This window comes from Notamacropus eugenii, chromosome 3, assembly GCF_028372415.1.
Source record: "Notamacropus eugenii isolate mMacEug1 chromosome 3, mMacEug1.pri_v2, whole genome shotgun sequence".
NCBI lineage: Eukaryota > Metazoa > Chordata > Mammalia > Diprotodontia > Macropodidae > Notamacropus > Notamacropus eugenii.
This window is the reverse complement of record NC_092874.1, coordinates 2,201,651-2,218,814: the sequence shown is the minus strand read 5'-3', so window position 1 is coordinate 2,218,814 and position 17,164 is coordinate 2,201,651. Positions and strand designations below refer to the sequence as shown.

General features: G+C 50.2%; 1 protein-coding gene across 4 annotated transcripts in view; it reads left to right on the top strand.

The window, feature by feature from the left end:
• Positions 1–16,818, top strand: part of ICA1 (islet cell autoantigen 1) — a 53,650-nt gene extending 36,832 nt beyond the window's left edge. For 3 of the 4 annotated variants that reach the window (XM_072650778.1, XM_072650777.1, XM_072650779.1), the window contains exons 7-16: positions 3,621–3,746; positions 4,209–4,307; positions 6,819–6,916; positions 7,201–7,250; positions 8,915–8,977; positions 9,077–9,118; positions 14,093–14,341; positions 15,021–15,038; positions 15,133–15,228; positions 16,284–16,818. In XM_072650778.1, coding sequence (XP_072506879.1) covers positions 3,621–3,746; positions 4,209–4,307; positions 6,819–6,916; positions 7,201–7,250; positions 8,915–8,977; positions 9,077–9,118; positions 14,093–14,341; positions 15,021–15,038; positions 15,133–15,228; positions 16,284–16,405 — 963 coding nt within the window. In that variant the 3' untranslated portion in view covers positions 16,406–16,818. The remainder of the gene's footprint in view (positions 1–3,620; positions 3,747–4,208; positions 4,308–6,818; positions 6,917–7,200; positions 7,251–8,914; positions 8,978–9,076; positions 9,119–14,092; positions 14,342–15,020; positions 15,039–15,132; positions 15,229–16,283) is intronic. The other variant, XM_072650780.1, reaches the window with a different exon arrangement.
• The last annotated feature ends 346 nt before the right edge of the window (positions 16,819–17,164 follow it).

Genomic DNA, 17,164 nt, shown 5'->3' with positions numbered 1-17,164 from the left:
AAGGCAACAATCATTTATTGAGTATTTACTGTGTGCCAGGCAATGTGCTAAGTAATGGGGATCCAAATACAAGAAAAATGACAGTGCCTTCCCTCAATGTATTTGTGCTATAATGGGGAAAAGAGGGGCTGAAAAGGAAAGAGGTATACAGTGACAAGGTGTTGAAGCCCAGCAAGTCAGAAAGAAAGTTAGGAGGGTAATGAAGGATAGTCAATCTGGGCACTATCTCAAAATGGTGCACCCCCCCCCCCCCAGAGATGAACTCACCAATAGGAGAAGGGGGGGAACAGCATGGGAAAGAGATATTTCAGACTAAGAAGGCAACACAAAGCAGTGGAGGTTCCATGTGATGGGACAGCTGAGATATGGTATCAAAGTACAGAAAGTGAGAGGCAGAGCCATAAGGGGAAACTGGGGAGAAATGATCATATGCATTTTACCATCTAAGTAAACATTTCTTTCTAAAAACTACCTAAGTCTGACTAATTGATAATCAATTCATATCATGGTGGAAAGTGTACCAGTGGGGTCTTGTGTGCTATAACATCATAATGATCATCCCTTTACATCTAGAACCTTAAAGAACCATAGTTGTCTTGCTCTATGGACCTGACTCATCAGTGTGGATGGGGTGTAAGAAAGTCATCTCAAAGCATGAAATGTACAAAGTTGGTGCTGTCTGTGGTCTGCCATCTTCGCCACAAAGGAAGCACATGTAAATGATTATTGGGGATGAATACAAGGAGTCTCAGATATGTTCCTGAATGTTTTAAGGGAACAACAAACCTGTCAGTGAAAATTTTCCCCTATACCATTCCAGCTGAAACTTGCCAGAGCTCCCTACACCAGTCCTTGCTCTGGATGGTGGCTCCCCCAGAAGTTTGGGCTGCTCTTGGCTTCTGAACCATTCTTCTGCCCTCTGGCCTGCCCCCAGCAAGAGGTGGGCAGGAATTATGGAAGGACATGTGATGAGAACAGACTGTCTTGTACTGGAATCATGAACCTCCTTTCTTTATTACCCTCGAGACCTCAGGTGTGCTCTTCTCATTCCACCCACCCTTGCCCTGCCTCTATTTCTTTCCTTCAATAATAATATGGTAGCTGTTTAACAAATATCTGTTTATTTGAGTTGGCTTATTGAATTATTGATACTGAATCTATCCTGTGGTGAGGGGACTAAGCGTACTCACTTCTGGACTCCATATTTTAGGAGAGAACAATGGTCCCACTAGGGAGTAAAGGGATAATATGGGGAAGATGATGTCCATGCCACATGACAACCAGATGAAGGAAAATGAACTAAGGATGCTTATTTAGCCTGGAGTATTTGAATATTTTATTTTTTCCCAATTACATATAAAGACAATTTTAACATTAATTTTTTGAAAACTTTGAGTTACAAGTTTCCTCTTTCCTTTATTTCCCCCTCCCAGAGGTGGTAAGCAATTGATATAGGCTTTACATATGCAATCATGAAAGACATATTCCCATTTTAGTTATGCTATGAAAAAAGACAGACCAAAAGAAAAAAACAAAAAAGTGAAAAATAATATACTTCAATCTGCATTGAGACTCCATCTTTGGGTATAGATAAAATTTTTCATCATGAGTCCTTTGGAATTGTCTTGGATCATTGTATTTCCAGGAATAACTAAGTCATTCACAGTTGTTTGTCATACAACATTGCTGTTACTGTGCACTGGTTCTGCTGATTTCACTTTGCGTCAGTTCATCCAAGTCTTTCCAAGTTTTTCTGAAAGCAGCCTGTTCTTTATTTCTTCTAGCCCAGTAGTATTCCCTTACATTTATATACCACAACATGTTCAGCTATTCCCTGATCGATGGGCATCCCCTCAATTTCTAATTCTTTGCCACCACAAACAGAGCTGCCATAAATATTTTTGTACAGATAGACCCTTTTCCCTTTTTTAGAAAATCTCTTTGGAATACAGACCTAGCAGTGGTATTGCTGAATCAAAGGGTATGCACAGTTTAATAGCCCTTTGGGCATAGTTTCAAATTACTTTAGCCTGGAGTAATTGAAGAAATGCTGTGAAAAAGAGGGACTCATCTAATTTTTCTTAACTTCAGAGAGCAGAACCAGGAGCAAAGGGAAGAAACCACAAAGTGGACAATTCAAGCTGGATCCAGGAAGAATTTTCTCCCGATGAGGGTTGTCCCAAAGCAGCCTGGGCTGCTTCAGGAAGGGGTGGCCTCCTCCACAATGGAGGTTTCCATGGTCCTGGCTACATGACCACTTGTCTAGTTCACTGGAGAGGAAATAAATCTTGTTCAGGCATGGGCAGGAGGAGGGAACCCTGTGGCTCCTTTCCTCCAGTGAGATTCTGTGAATACAGATGGATTGAGACCCCAGAAGCATGATGATCTCCACTGATCCTCCAGCCCAGGAGACAGAGGAATGTTTGCTGAGGGTGCCCTTTCACAGGCTGGGCCAGGGATCCCAGTAATCACTGAGTGACTGCTGGAAGTTCACATAAGGAATGAACTGGGGAGTAGCTGGATGAGATGCTCAACCCTCGAGGCTCAGCAAAGGTTCCAGTGTCACTCCCTTACTTTCAGAACTCTGCCTCCTCTGGCTATGACAGAAGTCACACTTTGTGTGGCACAGCAGGCTTCCTGCACTCCCACACATTCCAGCTTTGGGAAGGGCTTGTGGCTCTGGGAACACAGGTTTCTGGGGTTCTTAAACTTCAAGTGGAGATTGGCTGAGTGTGTCGACAATCCTTCTGTCTTCTATCAGGCCCCCATCTCTTCCCATTTTCAGGAGTATCTGTGAATTTTAAATGGTTGTCCTACTTTTCAATATATTTTACAGCAAACAATGGTGGCATCTCTTCTGACTGTCATCAGCATCATTATCACTGGTTTCAACAAGGCATTTTAACAATTCCAAAACTACTTGTAAACTTATGCCCAAGACTTACTTTTCTGGTTCAGGTCTATGACTTTTTGCCTTTTACTAGTCATGGGAGTCAACCTCTCATGGATCTTGCTGATACAGTTCAGCCTCTCCTTTTGAACTTGGAATTTTACAGTTCCCTAGCTCCATGGGAGGTGAAGGGGCATGTTCTGTTACACAGCAATTAGACTCAAATCCAGGGATCCATGACTATCCAACATGCCAGGCTACACCACGTGAAACCCCCTGATATGAATGCCTGGGAACACCAATGAAAGAATTGGGATTCATTAGTCCTATGATCCACTCTCAGTTATCTGCATGGTTATTATGGCAAGTTTTTCTACTCAGGAGCTCTTTCTTCCCTCTCAGCTCCAAGATGCAACAACTCCTTTATGAGTCAGATGGTGCTTAGGGTTAGGAGAACAATTTTAATATTAGCCTGGGTAATGTAGGGCTGGGAGGGGCAATCAAGTGTGCCAGCAAACCCCAAAGTCCAGACTTGGTTTCTACCCCCTTGATGATGCTTGTTGGCAGTTAGAGAACGATGCTTGAGTGCCTGGGCAGTTTCTTTTCAGTGTGGCAAAGAGGGGATGTATTAAATCCAGCTTTTCCATCCACTCTGGCTGAGTCTGGTCTTTTGAGCTGAAGCTTCAGAAGGGTCAAGGTAGGTGAAGAATGTCTCCTGTGAACCTTCCAGGTCCAAGCCCAAGTGCGCCATGCAAAGCTCAACTTTGACCAACTCAAGAATGACGTATGTCAAAAAGTGGATCTCCTTGGAGCAAGCAGATGTAACCTCCTGTCTCACGTGCTCACAACATATCAGGTATCTCACTGGTACAGTGACATTCTGATGGGAGGCAGGTACTGTGGAGAGCTGATGGGGCTGGGGAGATGGGAGGAAAATTAGAGGACAAGGGTTAGTCAGGAGAAGAGACAGGAAAAGCACACGATGGCTGAAGGCCCCTCATACGGAAGGAGGCTCAGCCTTGTTCTGTTAGGTACGAGATTGAAATCTGATGCCAGGAAAATCTTTCTGACTATAAGAACTGTTCCAAAGAGCCTGGACTACTTCCAGAGGTAGGGGCAGGCTCCATGTCTGTGAGTCTTCAAGCAAAGAGATTATGTCAGACAGAACTCTAAATTGAGGTTGATTTAGAGAGGTCCCTTCTAACTATGAGTCTGTGATTCTGAACCCCCAACAAGCATGAAAATTGGTATTGGGGTGGAGGTCAGTGCCCTGAATTCTGACCACTCTAATATTCAGAGAGTTTCTCTCTCTTTACAGACCACTTTGCTTCATTTCTGGGAGAAAACCTCACACACCATGGCAGCCATCCATGAGAGCTTCAAAGGTTACCAGCCTTATGAGTTCACTATGCTGAAGGTAAGGATGCCAGGTTGGCCCCCAGGGCAGCTTTCTCTCTCATTTTAGCTCGAAATCTCCAGGCCCATAACAGTGCACGAATCCTCAGTTTTTGGTGGGTATTAACATCCAATTTCAGAACCCCTGGCCTTGTGAGTTTTCACCATCCAACCAGAGTTCTGACCCTTGCCAAGCTCAGTATTTCTGAATGGCCTGGTTCAGGCACTCCATGAGGTTCTTGAGTGTCCAGCGTGTGTGCCCCCTACTTCTGCTCTTCTGGAATTTTATCTCTTTGGGACACACCCACTGATCCACCATAGCATTATCACAGCATCATGGAATGAATGGGAGGGGTCTTAGAGGTTCCACTAATTTTATGAGAATCCTGAGTCTCAGACATGTTTAATGTCTTGTCCAGGGTTTCTTAATGATTAAGGGAATTGAACCCAGGCAGTCTTGATCCCCAAACCTAATGTTGGATTATCTGCCCTACGTTGACTTCAACATGTGGATTTCCAAATGGAGGAAAACCTAACCAACCCTAATGAAGGCACATTAACTGAGAAGAAATACTAACTTTTCATCTTTCTTGTTCCTGATCAGTTAAACCAGTGATTCCTTCTGTTGGTCCTGGACAGTGGGAGGGAAATCCAAGTGTGGACCAAGCCTCTGGTTGGGTTAGATTTCAAGTTCAGAAGGTGAAAGGAACAGTATGTCGCTATACCGTAGAAGGAGGTGGCCCTAATGAGATGAAAAGGGATTGTATGTAGAGGGCAGGGAGCCAGGAAAGAGGAACTGAGAAGGGACCCAGGCAAAGGATGAGCCTTAAATGGTACTAGAAAGTGGAGGCCTTTTTTCAGAATTGAGCTCTTGGCTAGGTTTTCCCATGTTGATCAGAAGGAAGCAATTAGCTTTTCTTTTGGACGTTAGAGCCCTTGAAATGCCTGCAGGATGTTAAACTTGGGCTTTTAGGAAGCTTTCTTCACTAATTACCTAGCCTTTGGGAATAATGCCTGGAGAAGTAGCTGCTGCTACAACCACAGATCACTCTCACTTGTTTCCTGAGGGCCAGCTCTAGGGAGGGAAAGCCTCTGCTGATCTCCAACTTGGTCCCTGCTGCGCACAGACACACCAAAGTCTGCTCCATCCTTGAAAGCCATTCCAATGACTGGGCTTCCATTACTCCTCCTACCCTACCACCCTCTGTTCTCCTTGTCTCTCCCTCTGTCTCTGTGTCTCTGTCTCTCTGTGTCTCTGTCTCTCTCTGTTTCTCTCTGTCTCTCTGTCTCTCTCTCTGTCTCTCTCTCTCTGTCTCTCTCTCTCTGTCTCTCGCTGTCTCTCTCTCTCTCTCTCTCTCTCTCTCTCTCTCTCTCTCTCTCTCTCTCTCTCTCTCTCTCTCAACAAAGTCCACCAAGTCTCTGCCTCTCCTGGGGCTTCCCCTCCTCTCTTTTACACATGCTCGTGTTCTCATATGCTCCCATGAGATAAGTTATCTCCACGCATATGATTTCCCAATCTGAATCTGGCCTTAGACTCTCCTGGGCTCTGATCTCACATCAATGGCCAATTACAATTTTCCAGCTGGATGTTCCATATTTATTCCAAACTCATTCTTTCAACATTGGAGCTCATTCTGTTTTCCTCAAACCTCTCTTCCTAATCGCCTCTGTCTGTTACAACACATTTCCAGCCTCCTGGCTTTGTACCTCATAGACGTCACGCTCAGCTCCTCATGCACCCTCACCCCTATGTCCAGTCATTTGCGCTCATTTAGGATTAGGTACCTATTCGCCATCTCACTGCTCTGTCCTCTTTTCTCCACTAACATAGTCCTATTTTCCCAAGAAAGACTCTAAGTTCCTTGAGGGTCCAGACTTTTCTTTGTGTCTTTGTATGTCCGCCCCCTGGCCTGGTGCCTAGGACAGAGTAGGTCTTTATTAAACACTTTTGGCTGAAGGAGTGATTGCTGTTCTTTTTTGGGTAGAGTCTGGGTTACCCTCCATTTAGGTCCTTTGAACCAGGGAAAATCCAAACCAATCAGCAGTAAGATCTCCATCTTGTCCAAGGAAAACAGCCCTGCATTCAGTTGGCGGGCTTCTATTTCTCTCAGGTACCTTTGGAAAATGGAAGCGGAGGCTGGCAATTACCTAGGGACAGGGTTGATGGCCCAGCCCAGACACAATGGAGCCACAGACCTGGTTATTCTCATTCCACACCTAAGCAAAAGTCTCAGGCCCCAGGGCTCTCTGGACTCCAGGCCAGGGTTCTCCCTGCCTATTGGGGCAGGGGTGGAGAGGGCTCCAGAACCTCTCACCTCAGAAGGGCTCGTGACATCAGGGTGGTGGGGCTCCCTCTGGCAGAGCTGAGGGAATGCCAAGTTCCCCTCCTCACCAGCCTGATCCCCATGGTTCTGGTCATTGTCTGGGAAAGCTTCCATTACTTGGATGCCATGTTGGAGCCCAGCTGGGCCGGGCATCTGGTTCAACCATTGCTCTTTGTTTCCCCTCTCCCTATGTATGGATCATGACCCAGAGCTTACAGGATCCTGTAAATAAGTTAATAGAAAACGCTGAAAAGAAGGAGCAAGCCCAGAAGGAAAACCCAGGGAGTGAGCCCCCACCACCAGACCCGTAAGTGGGGACCTGTCTCCACTGGCTGCAAAGCAATCCCTGGCCTCAGGGGGCTTCCGTTCAGTTGGGGAGGGGGTGGACGTCGCGGGCTGGGAATAGGCAGGGAGGGTTTCTCCTTTTCTCTCCCACTGCCTTTCCCTCTTGGCCATCGACAAAGGAATGATTTCTCTCACTTTCCCACAAATGGTCAGTGAGGTTAGTTCTGTGCATGCAGCAGGTGCTTAAGCAATGCTCCTCAGATTCAGACAGCCAATTGAGCTCTCTTCTCCTCTGTTCAATTGAAGGTTGATATCGTTAGATGCGGAAAACCCTGACAAGACCCCCCCCTACTTTGGTAAGCTGGCTGTTTCTTTGCCTTCCCTCCTAGCGTTCAGCATGTCTTTCCTGCCTCCTATTTCCGAGGCTCCTGGGCTGGGTGGATGTAAAGGGGCCTTCCTGGGAATACTGGGGGGTGATTGGAAGGTGCCATCCCGGACCTCTGCCCCGCCCTGCTCTGGGGCACTCTTTGTCTGTTCATTTGAATCGGGGATCCTTTCAGACGAATTGAGTGTGGTTCCCCTTTCGCCCCCTGCCTCATTCCCTTCTTGTCTCTGCTTGCCTTCTGAGGCAGGCCGCCCGGAGTCAGGCCTTGCTCTGCCCCTTGCTTGTGGGCCCTTGGGCAGCCTCGTCCTCAGACACAACTGCATGCCTGCATACACGTACTCAGCACAAGTATGTGCAGATGCACACACGTACTCAGCATGCTTGCACACACCTCATGCATATACGTTCAGACACATGTATGCATGCACACAAGCTCAGGCACACACGCACATGTACATACATGTTCAGACAGTACAACACTGACGCACACATGCTCATGCACACACACATACTCAGACACACGGGTGCATACACACCATCCATTCTCTGTGTCATCTTCCCCTTGGCATCCAGAGGAGGGATGGGAGAAGGGCAGACCCCCTCCCCCAAGGCTCCTAGGGTTGTCAGGGAGATGAGTCCAGGGCAGAGTGCTGCCTGACCCTTCTCACTTTTGGAATGAGAAGGAGCTCAGACTGCCAAGTGCTCTGTGCCTCAGTTTCCTTATCCAGAAAGTACCACTGCTACGTTAGCTTAAACAGTACCTAGTGTGACTGTCAGGCTGTTGAAAGCCAAGCTTGAGTGGAGGAGGAGGGATGATCGACATCAGCACCTTGGGGTACAGTCCCCAGGAGGGCAGAGGCTACTGTATTTCTTTCTGTGTCCCTGGGGCCTAGGACTGAGCCTGGACCGTGGGTGTGGCCTCAGCATCTTTACCTGGATTGATAGGAGAGAAAAGGACCATTTTCTCCAGTCTCTGATGGGTTCATCTTGTCTCAGCTTTTACATGCCCTTCAGAATGAAAGTTTCCTATAAACACCTGTGCTTTCAGGGCTTCTTCCCAGTGGGTTCCTTTCCTAGAGGGGAACCAGGAGTAGGGAGGTGGACTCTGGCCCCCAACAGGATGACCCCTCTGGCTCTTCAGGCTTTTCCTTAGGGAGCTACTGCATCTTAGGGCATTAGCTTCCCCGGAATCTAATGGGTGACTGAAAAAACAAGTTATGTACTTAGGCTGGGGTGGCACTTCTGTTCAGGGTGGCACCTTCTCAGCCAAGGTAGCTCATGAGCATATGTGAATGATAAGTATTGAGTGTCCACAGACATGGGAGGGGTTATCCACTTGAATTGCTGCCCTGTGAGCTTGGCCTCAGAACCCACATGGCCTCATAGGATTGGGTGGTGGCCAATACTTGAACCAGTGGCTGCTTCCCTCCGGGAAACTGGGCCCTGGCCCAAAGGCACTATAGGATGGGACTGAGCCCCCAGCCCAAGGCCACTGTGGGATGGGGATGGGACCAAGCCCCTGGCCCAAGGCTGCTGTGGGATGGGACTGAACCCCCGGTCCAAGGCCGCTGTGGGATGGGACCAAGTCCATGGTTCTAAAGTGTTCATAATCAGCATGGTGTGTTCTGATTCCAGCTGAGAATGGGAAGAATGCCTTCTCTGCTCTGGAAGGGGAGTCGAGCCATATCAGGAGCTCAGGTAATCAGGAGTGGAGGACTGGCTCCAGTTACCACACTGACTTGGGAACTCTTGGAAAACTAAGCTGACTTGGCTTTTCTCCTTTTCCTCTCTCTAAAGGATCCGTTGATGAGCTGCTGGATCTGAAGCCGGCAGAAACAGGTGGGAACAATAAACTTCTCTGGGGTTTTAAAACTTCTGACATTTAAAAAACCAGATGTACAGAAAATTAGTCACATTTTAAAGCGAGTGATGTTCTCAGTGTCCTTGACCTGTCTAGCTGAAGGTCACAGCTCAGCTAGGCCTGACAGAAGGGCCTCTGATGCCCTCCCAGTTCTGAAATCCTGTGGTCCAGAAGCCTGGCCCTGTTATTGCCTGCCTGCCTGACAATGATCATGTCTGGAGCAAAAGGACATATGGTTCAGACCAGCCCGTTTCAGACTTCCCAGCCCAAAGAGGAAGCTGCTGGATTCTATGGGGGAGATGACCAAGGTGTCCAGCCTGAAACATCTCCAGGACTGCTCTGGCTCTGGTCCCCAACCACGTGTAGAGATAGGGCAGGTCTGGCCCAAAGACAGGCCCCTCTGTCTGATGTCACTGCCGAGTCCCACGGAGCCGGTAAGCCCCCAGAGCCCCAGGTGTTCTCCATAGGGGCCCCTGTCTCTCCATGCTTCTGTCCTCTTGGATCCATTATATTGGCTGAAATTCTATTATCTTAACCCCACAAGAAATTCAAACCTGGTTTTTCAATCCCATCTCCTATGCTTCTCCTATCCCTGCCTAGAGTAGTGGCTGCTGAAGCCACAGAGCACCTGGCCCCCACAATCAGGAGGGCTTGGGTTCAAATGAGGCCTCAGACACTAACTGGGTGACCCTGGACAAGTCACTTCTATGACCTCTGGCTGCCTCTGTTTCCTCATCTGTCAGATAGGGTAATAACAGCCCCCCAACTGTTGTGGCCATGGTGAGGATTAAAAGGAATCCTTATAAAGCACGTGGCTCTGCACCAGCAGGTGCCTTGGAGGAGCTGCCCCTCCTCCTTTCCCATGCCCCACCCAGGACAGAAGGCTTTCTGGAGATGAACTGCCCAGGCTGGGCAGAGTTACCCAGTGGCTCTGGAGATGCTTCCTGGAAGGTGGTGCTCTCCCAAGCGTTCACGTCAGGGTGATGTGGCTGCCTTCATGCTCTCAGGGAAGTGGCTGTGGCACCTGGCTGGGGGAAGAGACAAGGAAGGACCCCGGGGGCACTGATCATATAACCGCTGGCGAGGCACTTAAATTCTGAACCTCAGTATCCCCTCCTCCTACTATTTACTTGTAAGGAGCGGATGCTGCAAAGTGCTTTGCAGACTTTCAAGTCGCAGCAGTGTTGTTTTACTGTGATGGCTAATCACTGCAGCACCTCCTTCTCCTGCCCCTTGCCGCCCTCCTCCGGCCCTTTCTCCAGGTCCATTCAGGGCTTCTCTTCACCAGCTTGTTACATCTGCTTTCTTCCTCTCTTCCAGCATTTCTGCTTTCCTTCCAAGGGACACCCCCATAACACAGACTTAGTGTTGGCCCTTAAGGTCAATCCTGGTTTTAAAAAAAAAAAAACTAATAGGGAAAAGAAAAAGCTTAGGTGATGAAGATGACTGGGAACCCGCTGGGTCTCTATACATGCGCACCTCTTGAGCTCACTCCATGAGGCGCTTCTCAGGCCCACGACCTGGGCATTGCCAAGGAAATGGAGCCCCTGGTTTTACCGACTTCCCAGGCGTGTCCATGTCCATGCGCCTCCCACATGGACAACTCACTTTCACCCGTCCCTACTGGACAGATCGTTCAGCTCAGGAGAGTCTGTAGTTCTGTTAGCCAAGCTGTTGGCTGGTCTGAGTGACATGAATCTCTATAAACCTCCACCCACCCCCATTTTCTGCTTTGGGATGTTGCCAGCAGGCTTGGGCGCACAGCTGTACTCCAGTTGTGTGGTGACTCTCCAATTGCCCATCGCAACCCTCAGCCAACCAAGCTTTTGCGCAGCTCTGACCCCTAGACAGGAGAGGTGGCCAGGTCTTAAGTCAGGAGGTCAACAAGGCAGGATTCCAGGCACATGGCCTCCATGCAGCCTTCAGAGCCAGTGTCCACAGGAGCTGCAGGATCCCATCTGGAGGGTAGATTTCCCTGCAGGGGTCATAGAAGGGGGTTTCTTTCTTCCTCTGATTTTGCTTTAATTTGTATCTTCTCTGTCCCTTAGGGTGATAGCAATCCCAGACAGAAAGAGACAGAAAGGGAGAGGGAGAGGAAGGAGGGAAGAGAGAGACAGAGAGAGGGAGGAAAGATAGAGACAGAGAAATGGGGAGAGAGGAAGGAGAGATGGGGGAGGGGAAGAGAAAGGAGGGAGGGAGAGAGGAAAGAGAGGCATCTTGAATGGTCTCCAACTACCTCATGACCCTGGATGAAGCCCCTTTGCTCTCTGCCCATTGTTTTTCCATCTCTGCCTTTTGTGTGTTATTTGCAATCAGATTGGCATTTGGGGTTTTTCCTCTGGGTTCAAGGGGCTTAGGTATATGATTAGTCATAATGGAGAGGGAAGTACCCAGGCAGAAAAGCAGAGAATTATCCTCCTGTTTGAAACACAGATGATGGTAAAAAGAAGTCATGCTTGTCTTGATTTTTCCATCCTGTGTTCAGGGAGTTTGTTCTCCATGGCCTGGCTGTGTCCTCAAGAGGCCATTCAAGTCTTTCAGACTTTTCAGGGCCCATCGTTCTGTGTCGTGCTGGGCAGATCCCTCCACTCTGCCAGTGGCTGGGGAAAGAGGTTGGCTCACTGGCTTTCCCTGTGTATTCATAGGTGCTGGGGGACGCAACCAAGACAGAAAGAAGGTGCCTTGGCCACTTTCCCTGGATTTGCTGGTCCTACTTGGGGGTGGCAAGCTCAGGCTCTAGGCAAATGATGGGGAAAAGGGCCTACCTATGTCCATGTGCAGGGCCACAAGATTAAAAGAGATTTTATTTCAAAAGTTTGCCTAGAACTGCTTTTTAAAAGGTTACTTTTAAGCAGTATACACTTTCTAAAGGCTGCAATGAGTTTCACTGAGTTGTCAGGCAATTTACCCAGGTTTCCCCCAACCTTTCTAGGCACATGCTTTGGTAGCCTCTCTGAAAACCCTCAGCAATCAGTGGCTCCCTGTCCCTGTGTGTCATCAAGAGAGGAAGAACTTCCAGTAGAAGAGAGGAGGGTTCTGCAGGACTTCTGGCCCAGTCAGTACACACCTAGGGGGGACACCCCAGTGTAATAAGCTAGAGAGTATTCAGAGCACAGCAACCTAGTCAAAGGGCCTTGAGATCATGTCCTATGAAGACTGGAAGGAACATGGATGGTTAGCCTAGAGAAGAGAAGGGGAAAACATGATTGAAAAAGGGTCATGTGGAGAAGGGATTTTCCTTTTTCTGTCTGGTTGTGGTGGGTGAAATCAGGAGCCATGGGTAGAAGCAGCAGATAGACTTCTTAATCATTACGTCAATCCCAGTGCAGAATGGGCTGCCTTGGACGTTCTGAGGAAGAGCTTTACCCACAGCCACACGGCTCAAAACCTGTGATGCAAAAGAAGAGAGGGTGAGATCAGGCTTCCTTTGATCCCGGTGTAGGGGTCCTCCTGGGAAGTGGTGGAAAGAGGCAAGTAGTGAGTTCCCAGCTAGAAGACTGAATATCCTAGCCACTGTGGGTTTTCTCAAACCTGTCTCCTTATGGTCCCACTGTCTCCTCCTCCCTAAGGAGGTGACCAGCAGGATGGACAGGCTTCTTTGTAAGGAAGGGGTCTTTGACAGAGGCCTGCTCACACATGGTCCTTGGGGGAGCTCTGCTCCACTTTCTGCACTTCTCCCTGGGGCAGCCACAGGGCATTCCAGGCTTGGGGTTAGACAATGGCTTGTCTCCAGGGTTGGTTTTGACATGTCACTTGGTGGAGGGGAGGGTTATGTGTGATCCATGCAGGAGGCCCAGCAGGCTGCTTTGCTCCGGCCTAGCCATGTCCAGGTCAGCATCCCCCTGGGGTTCACCCACCAGGGGCTCCATAACTTTAATTTCCATTTGGCAGTTTGAGAGGGGGAGAAGCTAAAAATAACAAAGGACCAGAGTTATTGTCTAAGGCAAGTTCTTGAAGGGTGATCTGCAAATGCCTGGAGGCCCCTGACACCCTTTCCTAATAAATACTAAGATGTTTTCATTTCTGATACAGTAAATATTGACAGATATAACCCACATAAACAAAAAAGGGTTGGGGGGGGGGGGGGGTCCTTGATGATTCAAAGGAACAGGGCAAGGCTATGCTTTGTTCAAGACTTGGGGGCTGCAGAGGCAAAGATGAAGTCACTCTTGCCCATGAGTGTTGAGGAGTGTCAGGAAAGGCCTCCCATAGGAGACAGCCCCAGGCCTAAGTCTTGAGGAGAGCCAGGGATTCTGGGAGGCAGAAGGAGGAAGGCGGCAAGGAAGCGCTTTCTAGGCATGGGATACTGCCCATGCAAAGGTTTGGAGGCTAGAGGTGGAAGGAACAATTAGGCCCTTCTGGCCCAAGTGAAGGAGAGGCTTGTGCCTTCATGTCAGGAAAGGTAGGCACCGGCCATATTGTGAGGGGCAGATATTTATTGTGACAGTAAGGTAGCCATCCTGGCCCTCAAAGGGGATGTGACTGTGAGGCCCCCCGGGTTTGCATCTGTGGCTGGATAAAGCTGTCCCACCTGTGCCCCCATTCTCTGAGCTCCCTGAGCTCCAGGGCTACCAGGCAGCTCCAGAAATGCAGAACAGGGTCTTGGTGAAGGTGCCATCACTTTGGGCTTGCACTGCCAGGGGGCAGACTGATTCCAGGTGGTTGTTTCTCTGTGTCCTTCGGACTTTTTAATGGAAGATTTCGGTATCGTCCTGATTCGTTCCTGGAAGATGGATTTGACTGCAGGATGGACAGAGTAGATGGGACTGACTAAAAACCCTGGAGTCTCTCAAAATCATGTCTGTATGAGATACCTCAGTGGGTCTGCATTTTCTCCTCTCTCCTCTTCCCTGAACACCTGCCAGGTTATGGGCAGCCTGCCCCGCCCCCCTAGGTCTCCTCCCTCCCAGGCCTCCCAGGTAACTTTGACCAGTATCTTGGTTCCTTTCCAGGTGTCTCAGAGTCTGACATGGCTGACAAGGATGACATGCAGCTGCTTAATGAGATTCTCAATGCATCTTCCCTGGACGAGGGAGACTTCAGCAAAGAGTGGACAGCTGTCTTTGGGAGTGAGCAGACCCCAGAACCCCGGGCCACAAGTGCGCCAGGAGAGCCAGAGCCGGGGCCCCCTCCATCATCCAGTTTCCTCCCTTCCCAGCTCCTGGACAAAAACATGCAGGACTTACAGTCATCCCTCCAAGGTCGGTGTCCAGCAGTGTTTGAAGGAGCGACGGGAGCCCAGGGGCTGTCCGTTTCTCCTTTCTTCCCATGGTCATGGCCTCAAGAATTGGAATCGTGTTTCGGTTTAGAATAGCTTATTAGATAAGTCTTTCTCCCTGAATCACTTAATCAACAGGGTCTCTTAAATCATGACTTGCCTGGGCTTTGTGCAGGGAGCTGGGGATGTAGACCCGAGCAAGACGTGAGCTAGGCCGTAGGCTCAGTGCACATGTTCTAACGGGAAGACAACACATCGAGGAGGGCTGGAGCAGCAGGGAGGAGGGGGATTGGGAGGCAGACAGCCTGAGAGCAAGAAGAACTTTTGGTTGGTACCAACTATGTGCCAGGCTCCACGCTAAGCACTGGAAATGCAGAGAATGGCAGGAACACTGTCCCTGCTCACAAGTCAGACAGGAAGGGGGCAAACAAGGTAATCTCAAAGGGAAAGGCTTCCTTCAGCACACAGGCTTAGAGTTGAGGCTGGAAGGAAGCCAGGGAAGCTTCCCTCCTGAAATGACTGGGACTTAGCATTCAGAAGAGAGGGCTTCAGGGTGAGAGTCTCTCCAGGGTGGGAAGGTAGCCGGTGAGCTGGAGAAGACCAGGGCTTCAGGTTAGAATATGCCAAGTGACAAGTTCTCCTCTTCTCTCCCTTGTACATAGGGGCTGAGGAAGGGGAAGGTAAGCCTTAGGAGCCGGTGTCCTGAGTGATGCAGATGCATAAGGGGGGATCCCACTGGACCTACTCCAATGCACTGCCTCTGCTGGATTTCAGGTTGGAGAGAGAGCCCAGGCAACCCTCCATCTGTCTGGAAGCCAGCAGTGGTCCCAAAGCCCACTCCTCAGAGCAGCATTACGCCCCCTGTGAAAGGTGAGCAGTTTCTGGTTGTGTTTTGGAGGTGATCATCTGTTGGTTACTACTCTGTGATGAGTGGGATGGACTTGTTGGGAGGATGGGGGTGAGGAATGGCCCCCAGGGTACACACTCTGACCTTCTTGCCCACTTGGCAGGTGATTCCAAGTCTTCACCCCTCTCAGGAAAGGGAATCTAAGGTCCTGTGATCTCCTGCCCTGCCAGGATCCTCTTGGCACTCTCTTCCCTTGTCTCACCCCACCTCCACCTCCTTCTAAAACCAGACTACCCTAGAAAAGCTACCTGGGGACCCCAGGCTTCACAACAGCAGCCCTCTCACTCCTGGTGGGAGCCCCCACATTGGCAAGGGGCCTCAGGTTTCTCCTCTGTACTATGGGGGGAAGGTTGGAGTTGATGTCTAGGGTCCCTTTTCAAGTGAGGGCAGAAGGGCAGGACAGAACACTGCTTCAGACACCTGAGCTGGAATCCTGGTTCTGGCTCTTACCAGCTGGGTGATTTCCCTGGGCTCAGTTCCTTCATCTTAAAAACATGGGAGTAATAGTAGCTACCTGACTGGGTCATCGTGAGAAAGGTACTTTGTAAATCTTTCTATGGCCCAGAAATGTGAGTTCATTTGCCCTGGAAATGAGTCTGTCGGTAAAGGTAGGTGTCGGGAGGCTGGGCATCTGTGGGGGAAGGAGGGAGGAGGAGGCAGGAAGTTCTCTGGGGTAGCTGTGGAGGAGCAGAAGTGGGGGGTGAGTAGGGAAGGCAGCGCGTGAAGGTGCTGCCTGTGGGGCACGAAGAGCAGACGGGCAGGACCCGAGGCCAGGGTGAACCCAGGGAAGCAGCCGCCAGCTTGGGTGCTGTCCCTGAGCACCAGACCCGAAGCATCAGACTAGCTCTCCTCCGGTCTCCTCGGTGGAAGAGCTGTGGGGTGTGTCCCGCTGGAAATGGGGCCGCAGGGCTGGCTCCATGAGGCTTTCGGGAGAGAGGGGTGGGGGGGAAGGGGTGCCCACTCCCCGCGTGGGGAGCCTGCATCGTGCCGCTAGCCAACGTGTGTGGTCCTGTCCCAGAACCCGAGAAGAACGCTCGAGACCTGACGGCCTGGTTCAGCCTCTTTGCCGACCTGGACCCGCTGTCCAACCCAGACGCTGTCGGGAGAACGGACAAGGAGCACGAGCTGCTCAATGCGTGAGCGTGCGGCGGGTGCTGCCGCCACTGCGTGGCTGGACCGGCTCTGCGTGAATGTTTCTGGGTCAGGACTATGAATAGAGGGGACGGTTGGGAGCCCCGTTTATATCGTTGTGGCGCGTGCGCGTGTTGGTTCTTTGCGTTGTGGGAGCCGCGGCAGCCACCAGGCAGTGCAGGGGCTTGGAATCGGGAAGACGCGAGCTGGGATCCAGCCACAGGCACTGACTGGGTGTGATCCCGGGCGTGACGCTTCCCTTCTAGTTGCCTGTTTCTTCATCGGTCAAATGAGGACGTTAATAGCAGCTGTCTCCCAAGGTGGTGGGGGGGTCAAATGGGATGTTTGTAAAGCGCTTTGCAAACCGTGCAAGTTTATTGTGAGCATCGCTCTATTACGAGATTAAACAGTGATGACCAATCCTTCAGGGCATTTCCAGCCTCTGCCCCGACCATGCCCAAGATGGTACTACCCGAATGCCGAGCAGCATTTATATTGGTGTGTAAATGGAAACCCCTTTAAAGCCCTATCTCCCGGTGCTGCCAGGACGGGTCTGGGGCACCCACCCCAAGGATCTAGCAGCAGGACCCAAAGCTGGGATGCGCGGGCAGCCGAGGAGCTGTGCTTCCCACAGACTTCTATCAAAAGCAACCAAATGGTCAGCGATGAGCATCCAGTGCCTGGGTGACTGCCTCTGACTCAGAACGCATCTGGTGAATGGGATGGTGGTGGCAGGAGGCGGGTCTTTTAATGCCTCCATCCCCCACC